This window comes from Gobio gobio (genome assembly GCF_949357685.1).
Source record: "Gobio gobio genome assembly, chromosome: 17".
In the NCBI taxonomy this organism is placed as follows: Eukaryota; Metazoa; Chordata; class Actinopteri; order Cypriniformes; family Gobionidae; genus Gobio; species Gobio gobio.
This window is the reverse complement of record NC_137110.1, coordinates 16,354,701-16,372,038: the sequence shown is the minus strand read 5'-3', so window position 1 is coordinate 16,372,038 and position 17,338 is coordinate 16,354,701. Positions and strand designations below refer to the sequence as shown.

The following is a 17,338-nucleotide window of genomic DNA, read 5'->3' as shown; positions in this document are numbered from 1 at the left end:
ACCCATTATACCCAATACATTGACCTAACATTAACAAATTGAACCTTATTGTAAAGTGTTAATGGACTCTAGTAAGAAAGGTCATTAAACCAATTAAAACCCATCAACGAGAGCAACTTAAATATTTCATGAGAAGTTCAATATTTGCCATCACAGTTTTTAATTTAGTTATTCCTCACACTCTTCCATCGGCGACAAAAAGGTGCCTGGTTTAAATTGTTGTTTCATCAGCTGGCTTTCAGAGCTGAAATCGCTGTGGGGTTTGAGTTAATTTGTGGCTCAGTAGAAACATTGTCCTTGCCTGTCAAACTGGCTGTTGCACAGGATGATGCAGCGGTAATCATGCTCAAGTTACATTTTCCACATCAAGGTCACTTCCTGCTGGGCTGCAATTGACAGTGGGAAGTTTCTAAAAAACCCAATATCCATAAACTTGCATTTCTAACAGGTCTAAATCTCCAGAGGGTAGAACCCATCAAATGCACTACTGCTTTATAAACATCATTTTGGGTTTCCGTCAGGACGTTCGGTGATGAATATGTTCCTGTAGCAGATGCACAGAGGAGGGCTGTGGCGATACATATGTGTGAAGTGCTGGACAGATTCATCCATTCTGTTTCGTAGGGAGAGATCGCATCTGCTGTAATTATTGACTTGGATGCAGTGGTTTGTGTTATCTCTGTGTTACACGGGCCAGATTTGTTTATATTTGAGAGGGCTTCTGTTTGTGTTGACAACATGCAGATGATGAATGGAGATACAACTTCATGTGCAAAAAATGACACACACGCACATACTCAACTCAATACATGCCATTTGCTTATCTGTTGATTGCTTTGTGCATTGATCTGGTATCCATTTATCTGGGTCTTAAAGTCAGTCAAACATAACACTTTTTAGGCATTACTAAGAGAGATTCCCTACATTATAAAACACTTTTCTGGGTTACACGTCTGTGTGTGTGTGTCTGAGGACTCGAGTTCCTGATGCAATAGAGGTAGGAGTCGATGAAACTCTAGGCTCTCTGTGAATGACTGTATGATCCAAAACTATATTTAAGCTTGTGCAAACAGGTGCTTTTATAGTGTATGTGGGTGAACTTGTGTAATGTCGTTTTTTGATCCTGTGTTTAAGATTAAAAGTGATTTTTTTTTATTTATGAATGTTCCTATTACTGCACCTGACACTGATATTAGTGTCTTTAGGTATCACATAATTTTTATGTTATGCTTTTGTTTCCCCGCATTTTTAGCACCAAACATTTTCATTTCGAAATTGAAACTAGCTTTTAACTGTTGTTCTCTGTATATTATGTAAATGAATGAGGGTGTGCAATTTTGTGGCTCACGTCTGTCTGCTTGCATATAGACGTGGATTTAATTTGAGTCTAGTGAAGCCATCACCTTCTCCAGCACTCACTTAATCCGTTTATTAAGCTCTAATCAGCCTCAGGATCTTTAGAGCCTCAGGAATCTGAATCGAAGCTCTGCTATACAAATAGATGGATGACATGGCGCCATATAGCTTAATAAAAAGCACATTGCTGAAATGTGCTTTATTAATCAACCTCAAAAGATGTTATAAAACACTTTGATTTACAAAAAGCATATATGCCCGGTTTCACAGACAAGGCTTAAGTCTAGTCCCAGACTAAAATGCATGTTTGAGCTGTCTGAACTGAAAGCAACATATGTCAGTTCCATTGTTTTGTCTCCAGATGGACAACTGTAATGTTTTTTCTAAGGCACGTTTATAAAGTCACATAAATGCCCTAATTGAACTAAGGCCTTATCCTGGTTTAATCTAAACCCTGTCTGTGGAACCGGGCCATAATGTTTTAAGACCAGTATATAAGACCAGTATCATCTGGAAAAGGTATGCCTTGCAGCATATATACTGTGCACTAGCGTTCAAAGGTTTGGTGTCGGTAAGATTGTTTTAATCTTTTGAAAGAAGCCTCTAAAGCCGACCAAGGCTGCAATTATTTGATCAGAAATACAGTAAAAACAGCAATACTTTCAAATATTATTACAATTTAAAATAACTGTTTTCTATTTCACTATATTTTAAAACGTCATTTATTCCTGTTAGGAAAAAGCTGAATTTTCTGCTGCCAGAAATCATTCTAATGTGCTGGTTTGGTGGTCAAGAAGCATATCCTATTATTATCAATGTTGAAAACGGTTGTGCTGCTTAATATTTTTGTGGATTTTTTTTTTCTTTTTTCAGGATTCCTTGAAATAACCACGTTATTTGTAACATTGACTTACATTGTAAAAGTCTTTATTGTCACTTTTGATTCAAGTCAATTTAATGCGTCCATGCTGAATAACGTATTGATCTCAGAATATATAGATAATAAATTAGAGTAAATGTGCAACTTAAAGTATATTTCACATTTCATAGTTCACATAAAAATGAAAATTCTGTCATTAATTTCTTGCCCTCATGTCATAAGACTTTCGTTCATCTTCGGAACACAAATGAAGATCTTTTTTATGAAATCTGAGAGCTTTCTGCCCCTCCATAGACACTTTGACGATTCAAAAAGTTCATAAAGAGATTGTACACTAATCTATATAAATTGAGTGGTTTAGTCAAAATTTCGACTCGGTATATGTCTTAAAGGGGTGGTAAACCACGATTTCACTATTCTAACTTTAGCTAACGGGTAATGTTGCTGCTTGAGCATAAACAACATCTGCAAAGTTACAACGTTCAAAGTTTAAAGCAAAGGGAGATATTTGCTTTTAAAGAAATCAGTTTCTAAGAACTACAGCAAACGGCCAGTAGGCGACTACACACATTCCTCCAGGGTTGGTGACATCAACAGGCTCAATATTTACATAAACCCCTCCTCCGAGAATATTAAATAAGGGGGGGGGGGGGGGGGGTGAGGCCATTTTGTATCGCGGCGCTGTTGTGGTATAGTAGGCTGGAGTGTTGTTGCCGCGATGCCGAGGAAACGCTGTTATTTTCATCCGGATTGCAGGTCTGGGGTACTTGCTCTGTTCAGCCTTCATAGGGACGGGGGTGCGTTGCAGAGCGTTTAACATAAAACATGTTATATGCACGTGTGTTTGAGTCAGCGGGGAATCAGGCGCGCGCGGGGCTCCCTGCAGCACATCCACGGAGGAGAACATCCACCGTCTTCGCGATTTCAATGCCAGATTTGCTGATTTTGCAGATTTTCACGCAACGTCAGCTGCGTGAAAAAAACACTGCCGGTGCGTGGATGCATGACGCGCGCGCTGCACATTTCACGGAGGACAACACAAACTTCCACAAACTTTGCGAGTTCAATACAGGATATGCACAACGGCTTGTCCTGAAAGCTGGATTTACAAACAGAAGCTGTTCACGGGCCACAACCTGTAAGTCTGATTTATATTTCATCAATGTGTTTTTCTGTAATAGGTTGTAGCAAGGAAGTAAACAGATGACAACGCTGTTCTGCAAACCAGTCTGTTAAATGCTCATTCATACTTAACGTTATCCGACGAACACCTAACGTTACAAACACTAACGTTAAAATCTCAACAGCGAACCTGGCATTAGTGTAAATGATTCTTTGATTAGAGTTTTTATGTATTGTTTATCTACAGGCATGCTAAACATGGTTCTGTGTGTGATTTGGCTAACTTACTAGTTAAAGCCAGTGCTTTAGTGTTTGTTTTGGGTTAGTTCTTGCGACAGATATTTGGCTATAATCTTTCTAAAAATACAAAAGTTAAAGTGCCATTCAGTAGCGATCATTATAGACCCGCAGTCTTTACTCTTGAGGACTGAACAGGTTCTGCTCGATCATCTTCACTCAAATGTTCTGGGTCTGATTCGGGCTCAGATTGGTATGGTTTTATTGACGCCGTTGTTTCTAACACTGACCAAAGCACAGCCTCTGGTAAGGGGCGTGACGTTTCCGACATACGTGCACTAGGCGTTTAGCGAATCACAACACACTGGGCCAGCTAACCAATCTGAGCCCATCGCGTATTTTTGAGGGACTGGCTTCATACAACCCGGAAAGCATCAGACCGTTTTACAAGGAGGGACAGAGCAGTGTAGAATAAAGGTCAAATATATGAAAAATAAGGCAATTTTTTTTTAAACGAAGCATGAACACGTTACAGTGCACCCCACAAACACAGTCAAGCCTTCAAAAGAACGTGTTTTACCACCCCTTTAATATGATGAGATTGAATTCAGGCTTTTGTTCACATAAACATTAATCAGCGAACATAAACAGAAGCTCAACCGAGCTTAACACATTGGAACAAACCTCTTGTTGAAGCTCAAACGTGCTGTGTAACACACAAGAATGAACCACATTGGTTCTTGCGGAAGCTCAAACGTGATGCATAACACACAAGAATGAACCTCATTGGTTCTTGCACGTCAAGCAAACATGCTTGAGCTTCCATTTATCATAACTGATGCGAGTCGATTCATTTTTATATGTTCGTTCATCATGTAAAGCGAATGAGTCTCTTCAGAAAATTTGGACTAAACCGCTCAATTCATATGGGTTAGTTTTACGATCTCTTTATGAACTTTTTGAAACGTCAAAGTGGTAGTTGACAGGAAGCTCTCTTCAAAAATATCTTAATTTGTGTTCCAAAGATGAACAAAAGTCTTACGGGTTTTGAATGACATGAGGGTTACTAATTAATGACAGAATATTCATTTTTAGGTGAACTATCCCTTTAAATACCAATGTAGGACGTTAAATAGCGAGTGGAAAGTGGAAGGAAGGAAAATGGAAATGCGATTGGGAAATGATGGCGTGACTAGAAATCACCGCCAAAGTTTCCAGGTTTTCCATGGCCGTGGGAACCCTGAACGATCTTTGCGCGTCCTACATTTCCGAGGCAGCAGTCAGTCATGACGGAACATCTTGTACTTGTGGCCTCTTTGTTTATTTGTTTGTTTTTCCCTGTTTGTTTGGGCTGTGAGAGTCGAAATGGGCCCCCCCATCGGTCTCGACAGGATCACTACAGCAGGGATGTTGCCATTTGGTCAGTCAAGCATCCATCTGTGGAGCTCTCTGTGGATCAGACATTTGTGGCTGGGCATAAGGAGTGTTTCAGGGTCGCTGAGGAGACATCTCATACACCCTGTGCTCTCTCTCTCTCTCTGGCATCTACTGGGCCGTCAGTCACACTCCTAGAAATCTCAGCTGCCAATCAGCGCTTCTCCAGGCCCCAGGCAGACAGGCTTTGGCGGACTCTGGTCTGACCGTGGCCCCTGACTGCTCACTAATCAGCTAGAACCAACAGCGAAGGTCTTTTTGCATAGTTATTTCTCATTCCGTCTTCTCTCCCACTTCCCTTTGCTTTTTGAAGTTATTTTCTTGACTGATAAAAGTGGGACAGTGACAACAGAAATGGAGTGAGGGGAGGTCTCATTTACACACTGTCTAAGTCATTATCACAACATGCCTGCCTTCAGGACAAAACAAGAGAATCTACAAAGAACTATCCACAAACACTGCCTATTGTCTGCATCTGCATTACTGACAAAGTAATGAGGACTTATGCATCTACTCTGTATGATAGGGCATTCAGCTCAACAGCACAGGAAGTCCATGAGGAGTAAAGCAGAGGACCGCTTTAATGAAATGTTATCGACAGATCCCCACAAGCCTAGCTAGCCCCGAACGAATCTGTGAGGTATTATTTTAGTAGGTTCAAACATTGGAGTAAAGCTCTTGGCCTTTAGATGTACTCAATGAAGAATGAACTATCACTAAAATAGTTTTTAATTTGTGATGGAATATGTTCAGTTAAGAAAGATTGAATTTTTTTTTTTTTTTTAAAATATATCATTCTTTATTTGAATCTTAAAGGGATAGTTCACCCAAAAACGAAAATTCTGTCATAATTTTGTCACACTCAGGTTGTTCCAAACTTGTATACATTTCTTTATTCTGCTGAACAAAAAGGAAGATATTTGCAAGAATGTTTGTAACCAAGCAGATCTCGGCAGCCATTGACTACCATAGTGGGGGGAAAAATACTTATAGGCAATGGCTGCCGAGAACTTTCTTCCAAATATCTTCCTTTGTGTTCAGCAGAAGAGAGAAGTAAATGATAGAATTTTCATTTTTGGGTAAACTATCCCTTTAAAGTGATATATCATTCTTTATTTGAATCTTAAAGGGATTATTCTTACAAACATGAAATTTCTGTATAATTTACTCACCCTCATGTCGTTTTAAACCTCTCTGTCTCTCTCTCTCTCTCTCTCTCTCTCTCTCTCTCTCTCTCACACACACACACACACACTCACTATTACTCTTTTTTCCTGATCTCCTGTAGAGGTCACTGTATACCAGTCTCATGTCTTTTTGTCTCCACTCACGCTTGTCTGGCATCTGAGATTAGACATGTTGTTTGTTTGCTCACATCTTAATTTTTTATTTTTCTAAAGCATTCAAGGCCATGTTTATCCTTTCAATCATGGTTTTGTTTTAAGGGTGGAGGATTTAGTACCTTGAGCTGGTTTAGGATGTTATACTGCCAAATAACCCCCTTCCACACACACACACACACACACACACACACACGCACGCACGCACGCACGCACGCACGCACGCACGCACGCACGCACACACACACACACACACACACACCTTTTTTACCAGCCTTTTTTTTTTCATCTCTAAAAAGTACCTCCAATTCCCAGTTTTTTGCCAAGCTTAAGCAATGTGGGGAGCTGAACTACAACAGGGATGCAATTATCTTGTATCTTGCCAGTTCCTTTAGAGAATAGAGGAGACTGGGTCTAGTTGTCACACTTTTTACTCATTTCTCATGGTCCATTTCTGTATAGGCACATACAATATAAGGAATAGCCTGTTATAGACTTCTCACTCAGCAAAATTTAAACAGTAAATCAATTATATAGCACAAAAATATAAAAGCAAAAAAAAAAAAATAATAATAATGATGGTATACCAAAATACCAAACTAAAATTACAATATATAACACTTGCTAGATGATAATAGAATTTGGGGTTTTTTTTCCTTTCAATCATAGTTTTGTTTAAAAAAAAACTTTTCTGTTTTTTTTTTTTTACAGTAAAAACAATAACATTATTATTGAAAGACATGAATTTTCAGCATCATGCATACTCAAGTCTTCAGTGTCACATGATCCTTCAGAACATTTTCTAATATGCTGATTTGCAGCTCAACAAACATTTCTGATTATTATTATCAATGTTGAAAACAGTTGTGCTGCTTTTTTTTGTGGAAACAATCAAACCATTTAAACCCAAACAATTAAACATTTGTGGTAAGATTAAAAAAGAGAGGAATTCATACATTTATTCATCAAGGATGCATTAAATTGATCGAATATGACAGTGAAGACATTTATAGTGTTTCAAAAGATTTCTGTTTAATAAATGCTGTTTAATTAACTGTCATCAAAGAATCTTGATTAAAAAAGTATCACCATTTCCTCAAAAATGTTAACAACACAACTGTTTTCAACATTGATAAAAATCAGAAATTTTTCTTGACCAGCAAATTAGCATATTATAATTATTTTTGAAGGATCATGTGACACTGAAGGCTGGAGTAATGATACTGAAAATCCAGCTTTGCACGTGATATGAAGATACTATGTTATTTTTGTTTGGTTTTGGTGGGGACAGAAATGACTACATCCTTTTAATCACGGTTTTGGTTAAAAATCATATAAGGGTAACTTAAGAGGGTTTTAAAATAGGTTATTGAAACCAACATACAAAGCATTTGTGACTTTACATTTTGTATCAGAATAGCCCTCTGACAACCTCCCTTTGTGACAGATCTCCTTTCTCTCTCTCTCTCTCTCTCTCTCTCTCTCTGTAAAATTTCCTTGTACTGCTTGTATATGTCATTGTGTAAACAAGCATAGATACCTCACTACAATGGGTTATACATCAGCCGTATATTGCGAGATAAGTCGTAGGATTAGATTTCAGGCCACACAGATCTATTTTACACATCTCTATCAGTGGTGCCATTTGAAAATGTGATGCCATCTGGTTATGGTAAGAGATGGGGTGGGTGCACAGGCATGGAAATATCTGAAGCTAGATGTTTAGCAGAAAAGGCTGTATGCTCTTGATATGAATGATAATTAATAAATAGTCAAGAGCATTTTAAGAGGATTTATGCCTCATGCAGGTGCTCATTTAAATCTTATATAAGTGTTTAAATGCATCAAGATGCAAGCATTAAAATGGGGAATATGATTTTGTTGATGAAATGTAATCAAGGCCTCCATCCACATTAAATGGAGAGCCAGTAAAGTGGATGTGATCTCTACTTAGTGCTTAGAATAGATTTCGTGAAATACCGCGGCAAATTAATTGCACATGTTCACTGTATTCGCATTTTAAAAGGGTGAAAATTAACCCGCCCTCTTCTTCCTCTAGGGGATTGACTTTGCGTCCTTTACGGGTTACATGTTCCTGGGAATCTGTCTGGTGCTGCTGACCTCATTTCCTTTTTTGAGACTGCTGTACTGGAATAAGAAACTTTACAACAAGGAATCCAGCGAAATCGTGGGTGAGTATTAATTTATTCTGCTCTGTTCCTGCGCATCAGGTTTCCCAAAATCACTTGGATCTATCCTCAAGTGTACTGCGGGGCAACTCGGATTTCCTCCCTTTATGATTCAAGCTCTATTGTTCTGACGTGCAATGAAACATTTATTTATAATCCCATCGACCTAGATCTTAAAGAATGAGCAATCATTTCTAAAAACCATAGAGTGGTTGAGGGCACACTTGATCTTCCTTGTTGTCAGCAGTTCTTCCTATATGAGAACGTGAATGAGTGTCATACTGCGTTCATACACTATTTACACCAAATCTCATATCCTACCCAAAGCTCCTTACATTTGGCCTTTGAGCCCCTGTGACTGGGATAGGCACAGTCTACCCTTTCATGGATGATTATAACCTCGGCAATACATCAATTTTTCATCCTCCCCTCCTCCCCTACTTCCCACGATCACATTGATGCGTTTAGTCTCTCTGTACCCTTCAGGCTGTTTTCCCTGGTATTTCCATTATTCTTATCGTATGAGCCTGTGCTGAAAGCCTTAACGCGTCTGTATTAAATACATAAATCCTGTCGTAGATGACCTCTCTCAAGACCTAGACTTATGCACTACTCTCAGACCGGACTTTTTTGAGGGTCAAGGTGTGGCTGGTTAGCATGGCCCATTTAGCCCCTGTTGGTAAATGTCGTAATTACACCACCTGGGCCCACAAAGCATACTTTTCCATTGACAGCAGTTCAAAACTCGTGTTTTATTTTGAAGAAATATATAAAAAAAAAAATTCAAGCAACATTTAATCATTTATTTGGCCTCTTCTTTCTCCCTTCACGCCACAGCTGAGCATAGTCTCTAATGAAGGGCTTCTTGTGGTGTGATTAGTCACATTTAGAGTTCACGTGATTTGCTCAAAAACTGCTCATGAGCAAACAAAGCACATATTAAATTGTACTTTAAGGTCTCAACTGATTTACATCTACAAAATTAATACTTTTCGCATATTATTATCTGCAAAAATACATCCTAACAAAGTGCATGTTAGAGCATGGTTATGGTTGTACTGTAATCAGCCAGTCATGTTGCATGTTGTACTTGTATTTTGACATTTTTCATTGTGCAGCACTTGCTTGAAATGGGCGATGTGTCAGGGAATTGCAGATTTATGAAATTCTGAAGGAACAGGGCACACTTAGCCCAAGTTTGAAGGTGCTAACACAGCTATAAAGGCCGATATAGACATCATAGACACTGACAGGTCAATACCACTCTCACCTAGGGAGTCATCGCTTCATCTCCGCCTCCGCTGAGAGCCCAGACATGCTCTATTCTTCCCCTCTTCTTTCGCATACAGGATTTATGTATTTCTCATATTTTTTTTCCCCGTTCTGGCCATTCACTGAAATTAATGGACAAAGAAAGATGTATTTCCTCACCATTCACGGACTTCACATTGACAAAAGTCACACCCCTTCCTGTCTTTCTTTCTTTCTTTCTTTCTTTCTTTCTTTCTTTCTTTCTTTCTTTCTTTCTTTCTTTCTTTCTATTTCCCAGAACTGACTCGAAATTTATTTTTTAAAATTCTGTTTTACATTTTATTTAGATGATTTTAACTAGACTAGATTATATGTAATATATTTGAATTCTTCTTTTTTTATTTTAGCATTTTTTTAGGCAGTTTGCATGATAAATTGTTTAAAATGTGAGATATAACAGTCACAACATGTTATTCTGATATAGCTATCGATCAAATTCTATAAGCTGGTTTTTGTCTTAAAATGCATATTGTCCTTTCACTACAAACTCTTTTCTCTTCATCCACTCTTCTTCTCTCCACATTCACCCTTGTTTTGCCTACTGAAGCATCAATGTGCAATTAATCTACAATGGCACACTCAATTAACCTGCCTTAAAATTCCTGATGTGGTTGAAGCTGTGAAATGTGATGTGAAATCAAACGCGCCTCCAGTCGCTTCCTCTTTCAGTGGTCCTTAGGTTGCGATGTATTAATTCCAAGGATCAATACACATTAGTAGAATTAGCTATTTAAATTTTTATCTGTCTACTTTGTCTATTTTTTCTCTCTACTTTGACGTCTGTGTTTACACTTGGCATTAACATGCGATCGCCGTGATCCGAACAAGCAGATCGGATCATTAGCCAATCAGGACATGGTGCGTTTACATTTGTTCACATTAAGTGGCCTCTGTATCTGGATAACCGATCGGATTTCTGTTTCCCGCATAATATTTAAATTATGCCTGTGGCATTTTTAAAAGGCAGAGCTTCAAATGGCTTTAATTAACTTTCACTTTAGCCTCTGTGGCAATTTTTGTGATTTATTCAAGAAAAGGACAATCGATCACAAATAGAGTACTTAATCTACCAATTTAAGTTTCCCAACATTATTCTTGTATTATGAAAAGATTCCGATGCTTTTCATGATTGAAAGGAGTGTGCAAGTATTTATATTGTATGTGTAGCCTAATACAATATAAAGTGTATTCCGATTATTTCTCATGCAGCTCTTCATTAAGATCTCATGGCTGTGATATACCTAAACAGTTTTAAAGATCGACGTTTATTGTAAAGTTCAAATAAGTTTAATTTCTAGTCAAACCATCATCTGTCCATTATTTTCTGATGGCCATGCGGAGAGACTGGCGGGGAGAGGTGAGGATTTATATGACGTCGCTCTCTGAATGTAGATACGATGGCTGGATTGCGTTTACATTACACTGTCCTCACCTACCTCTGGACCAGGACACGCTGATTGGATAACAATCCGATTAGAAGCGCGTGATTAGAAGCACTTGTCTTTTCAATGTGTATGTGGACAACATGCAGGTTGCATGTTAATGAGTGTACGTTTAAATTTTTTCTTTTTATATCTACTTCTCTGTAGTTTTCCTCCGGCAAAATTTTTAAATTGGCCCAATTGTGTGGGAAAACCCAACCCTTGCAATACTGTCTTTTGTGTTCCACACAAGAAAGAAGTCATACAGTTTTGGAATGACATGTAGGTAAAAAGTGAAAATAATAAGAAAAAAGAAAAGAAAAAGAAAAGTAGTCAAAAGTTGCACAATCAAGTATAGTTTTGTGTGAAGAACTCACTTTTTGGGTGAACTGTTCATTTAAGATAATATATTTAATGGGTTAGTTCACCCAAAAATGAAAATTCTGTCATTAATTACTTACCCACATGTCGTTCGACACCCGTCAGACCTCCGTTCATCTTCGGAACAGAAATTAAGATATTTTAGTTGAAATCTGATTGCTCTGAAAGTCCTCCATTGGCACAATGGTACTCTACACTCTCAAGACCCTTAAAAGGTACTAAAGACGTCGTTACAAAGTCCATCTCACTACAGTGGTTCTAAAATAACTTTATGAATCGGCGAGAATAGTTTTTGTGCGCAAAAAAACCCTAAATAACGACTTACATAGTGATGACGATTTCAAAACAAAGCATCATGAAGCTTCGAAGCGTTATGAATCACTGAGTCGATTCAGCGGTTTGAATCGCCAAATTTCAGCAGTTTGGCGGTTTGACATGCGATCCGAATCATCATTCGGCTCAGTGATTCATAACGCTTTGAAGCTTCATGATGCTTTGTTTTGAAATCGTCATCACTATGTAAGACGTTATTTAGGGTTTTTTTGCGCACAAAAACTATTGTCGCCGATTCATAAAGTTATTTTAGAACCACTGTAGTGAGATGGACTTTGTAACAAAGTCTTTAGTACCTTTTAAGGGTCTTGAGAGTGTAACGTTAGAGTACCATTGTGCCAATGGAGGACTTTCAGAGCAATCAGATTTCAACTAAAATATCTTAATTTGTGTTCCGAAGATGAACGGAGGTCTGACGGGTGTCGAACGACATGTGGGTAAGTAATTAATGACAGAATTTTCATTTTTGGGTGAACTAACCCTTTAATTTACTTTTGTGGGTCATTTTTAACCTCAGTCAGATGTTTTTTGTTTTAATATTCCATTATTTGTTGTGTAAATACATAAATTATCCTATGAGTCTTCCTCCAGTTGTCAAGCTCTCTCTACAGATGGCCATTAGCCTATTGAGCAGCTGCTCCCTCTGCTCCACAGAGACCTACTCCTCACATCTCCCATACACCTCCACACCTGAGCTCTCCTTCACACACCTGAAGTATGACAATATCTCCTCTATAATAAACCATTCATTTCAGCCATTCACAGTCTGAATACTGGCTCTGGGGTTTCCAGAGAGGCTTTTAACATACCCATAAGTCATAATGTGAGGAAAGCACAAAGCCTTTTCTATCACCCTGATGTTTTCTTTTTTAAATGTTCTAAGAGTCACACAGTGGTTGATCATCCAATTTAAGCCAGGACTTTGAGTCATCCTTTGATTCTATGAAATAGCATGATGGTGTATAAGAGCTGCATGCTGATCAGCTTAGAGTCACAGCAGTTTTATGTCCTTATAACCTGCAGATTTGGGCTAGATGAGAAGGTAGTATAAAACAAAGTGATCTTTTGAGTATGTGTGTTTATTTTAACGTAAAGTGTGGTTCTACCACGTGTATATTTACTTACATTTTTTATACACACTGAATCGTACAATATTGATGTATTGACAGCACTATAACTTAAATTATGTATGTATAAGCAAGCTTTAGGTTTTATTAATCAATATTAATATTGTGGTATTAGTATTGAATTGAACAACATTTCACACTGTTCTGTGGCTTTTGCTGCAAACAAAAGATTACATAATGTTAAACAAGACTACACTTTAAACCCTTAAAATAAATAGCATTTCTGTAATCGTTTAGCCATTGTACTTTATATTATGTAATTTTTTATTTTGTTTGTCATGGAACAAAAAAGACATTTTCTAGTTTAACGTCCTATGCTGGGACTGACAATAGAAACATAATATGTTACGCCAAAACGCAATACATTACAAAAGTAATACATTTTATTTGTGCGCTGTAATCCACATCTTTAGAATCCATACGTTTGCGAGGAACAGACCCAAATTCAAGACTTTAATCTCAATGCACAGCAATGACCTCAAATGTCAAATCCCACACTCATTACATATTCAAAAATTGTACCCCCAAGAAGCTTTGCAATGCGTTTTACTGCAGTGATGGCTTTCACCTGCTTTGTCACAGATCGCAACATGAGTAGAAATGCGTGTGAATGCGAAATGCGCACCTTAAAGGTGCAGAAGGGGATTTCTGGTACACGCTGTTGATATTTGAAATCACCAAGACAAACACACCCCTACCCAAAAGAATCACACCCCTATCTTGATGCCTCCACCCCTCCAACCCATTCTCATACACGCTATGCAAAGACAGACAACGACTATGGCGGGAATCTGCTGTGCCTGCCACCTTGAGTGTATGATGTCATCAATAAGTGAAAGCAATTTGTGTTACTATGATAATTCAGGTCGAATGGTTAATTGTTATTTAGTTCCTCTAATTATCTCCCAAAAAACAAACACCCATTTTCATGAACAACTCCCTACATAACACGATAGTCCAAGTAACTAATATAATATTTTACAAATGTGACAAGATTACGGGGTTATAGCGACTAAAAGAGGACCTAAATGAAAAAACATATAATACGAGTATGTTATGTCACTTTACGGACAAACGTTGGGAGCCGGAGGAGGTTTCAGGCTTATAATAATAATATGCAAACGAATAAACAAGCGAATATGACACAAGAGTATATTCAAGCAAAAGATAGCATCTAAGTTCTGTGAAACACAGCAAAACCAGTTACTTGCGTATCGAGAAGAAATAAAGCAACCTTGGGGTCCTTAAGGCTTTCCCGCTCCATATGATCTTTCCGAGAGTGCTGGGAAGCTTCTTCTTTTTTAACAAGGCAATAGATTATAATGGCTTGAAATTGAATGTCTCTAATTCACATCAGTCATTTTTAAAGAGCGTTGACATGATCATTTCCAGTATTTATCTGTTTGGGGCTTGTCAGCCACCCAGGCTTTAGAATTTATAAAAAGTGTGAAAATCAGTGAATTTTTTCCCCAAGAACATTCTAGTAAAAATAATCACTCTCACCATACTGCAGCCAGGACTGTTTCAACAAAGGATTTTTTTTAGTATAACTATATATATAACTTTATTAGGTGTCATAACTAAACTTATCAGTATTTGAGCATTTTTATTTAGAAATCAAGAACTGTTATTTTGAAAACATCCTGCAGGTTGCACGACTGGATGCGTCAAACCTAGAGCCTTAATTAAATGTATATATTTTGTGCCTGTTATTTAGAGATAAAGCTAGATGACAGACAAGCAACTAAAAAAAAGATAATTTCTTTCTCAGAAGGCAGGAGGGCACACTTTATATGTTCTCCTACACCATTGGCCTTTGCCTACTGTGAGGATTGTCGTCCCTTTGAGACATCATCAGCATGGAACTAGCACCAGCCAGAATGCAAATCTCCCCTTCCTTTCTGTGATTATTGGGTTATTGGCTGGCTAACACAATGAGAGAGTGTTGGTCGGTGTGAAGTTGATGCAAAGTTTTAGAACTCTGCTCTACAAGGAACAGAACATAAATTATCGGTTTGTCGGTTCCCCGTGCTGTGTCTGGAACGAAAGACCTCCACTAGAACTGATGGTGACCACTCAATGCCAGTCCAATTTCTAATTCTGTAAAGCCTTAAGTCCCCACAGAGCCTCACATTCAAAAAAATCAAACCTGCTGTGCGGCTGATATAGTTTTCCAGGTCCTCGGCATGATGCATTACTGTGTCAATTAGCTTCTGGAAAGCTTTCCTAGCAGCCTCACCAACACATGGTGAGGAGTCATGCTGAAGGACTAGTACAAAACCTTGTCTATTTATATGTTTCTTTTTCCTTCTCCCTTATCTTCTCTTTCCTTGCCTTCTCTATTCTTTTTGTAACTGCCTAGTCTGTGCTTCATAGGTGATACAATTTTTTCAGATACCTCAACAAGTTCTGCGATACGATTCTATTCAGGGCTATATCGGGATATTTTTTGCCTATTTTACACAACTAGTTCCATTTTTATTAACTCAACAACTGCAACCAAAATATATAAGACAAACATTTATTTCAAAATTTTAATTTCATATCTTGCACCCTGATTGGGTCATCCACAAATAAAATATATATATTATATAAATTATATATACAAATTGTTTTGTTATGTATAGCGCAGATTTTTAATGAAGCAACAGCATATTATAGGGATGTCTGTGTTACTTTTATAGAATAACTTAATTTACAGTTACCAAAATAATTACAATCATGAAAAGTTATTTTTTACAGACTATTTAATTGTTTTTATTTTATTGCTTTTACAGACTAGCTAATGCTGAATTATGTTGAATTGTTTCGAAAACTGATGTTGAAAAATATCTTGTTGCATAGTTGACACATTTGCCAACTTGTGAAACATTTATGCATATTACATATGCTTTATACGTCTTGTGGCAAATAAAGTTTTAAGTACTCACAGTTATAATTCCAGTTCCCACAGTTATAGTTGTTAAATGATAACTGGTGTTTTGTGTAAATGGATGTACCGTCGTTTGTCACACTGTCATTCCTATAGGCTATTCGTAGTTCATTCCTTTTGATAAATTAAAATCTTGTACATTGTTATTTGCAGTGTTGTGTTTTAAATACAATGAAACATGTTGTGATGTCGTACTGATGACAAAACAGAAGACGTTGCTCACTGAAGCTTTTATTCAGGGTTACAGAGAATGGCTTAGATCAAAACAATAGCAAAAGCAGAGTTTTCTACATGCTCTCTTCCGTATCCAATAATAGTCCAACGCATTATCCCCATAAATGCCGAAGCAAAGGAAACAACAGCAAATCACAACTATCACAACTATCCACAGCTTAACTGTGGCGCTACAGTATAAATACTCAGAACATATCAAATTATTTGTAACAGACAAAGCAATAGTGACACATTGTAAAAACATTGTTACTCACACTTGTGTATTGCGACATAACTGTCGGATCCAATGTTGCATCATCTTTAATTTTCAGTCTCTCTTAAAGGCCTTTGCAGAACGGTATCTTGTTTATAAATGAATCTGCAGTAAAATGAAGCCAACAAAAGAATGGTTTCTTACTGCCGCTATCTGAAACAAAAAATAAAGTTCATCCACACTTTCTTCTTGTGTTTTTCCACAAATTTGCACTGCAAAACGTCAAAGGGATCTCTATCGTTTTGTTGTTGGAGTGGTCTTGTGTTTGTATCTCTCGTATTTACTACTAAATGACGTGTAAAGCGGTGGGAAGGACTAAAGAGGGAATGATGTAGAAGTAGGCATTGATTTTTTCTGCAGTCTTTCATTGCACTTTTACGTCATACTGTGACACAATCCGAAACAAGTCATTTTCTGAGCTTGGTTTCAACAAAAACTGTTTTTTTGACTAACAAAGTTTTGAGTCCTGAAACTTACAGGATATTTTGTATAGTACAATAACCTCTTATATGTCAAAATATTTGACCTCTCAATTTATGACCCCTTTAGTCAGCCTTCAAGGAACAGGCCACTATTTTTGAAAATAGGCTCATTTTCCAACTCCCCTAGAGTTAAACAGTTGAGTTTTACCGTTTTCGAATCCATTCAGCCGATCTCCGGGTCTGGCGGTAGCACTTTTAGCATAGCTTCGCATAGATCATTGAATCTGATTAGACCGTTAGCATCTCACTCAAAAAATTACCAAAGAGTTTCAATATTTTTCCTATTTAAAACTGGACTCTTCTGTA

The 17,338-nt window shown here is 37.6% G+C and overlaps 1 protein-coding gene across 1 annotated transcript in view; it reads left to right on the top strand.

Moving 5' to 3' along the window:
- oca2 (oculocutaneous albinism II) overlaps positions 1-17,338 on the top strand; it is a 120,740-nt gene that overhangs the window by 46,046 nt on the left and 57,356 nt on the right. The window contains exon 15 of the mRNA XM_079840354.1: positions 8,429-8,561. Within this exon, the coding sequence (XP_079696480.1) occupies positions 8,429-8,561 (133 nt within the window). The remainder of the gene's footprint in view (positions 1-8,428; positions 8,562-17,338) is intronic.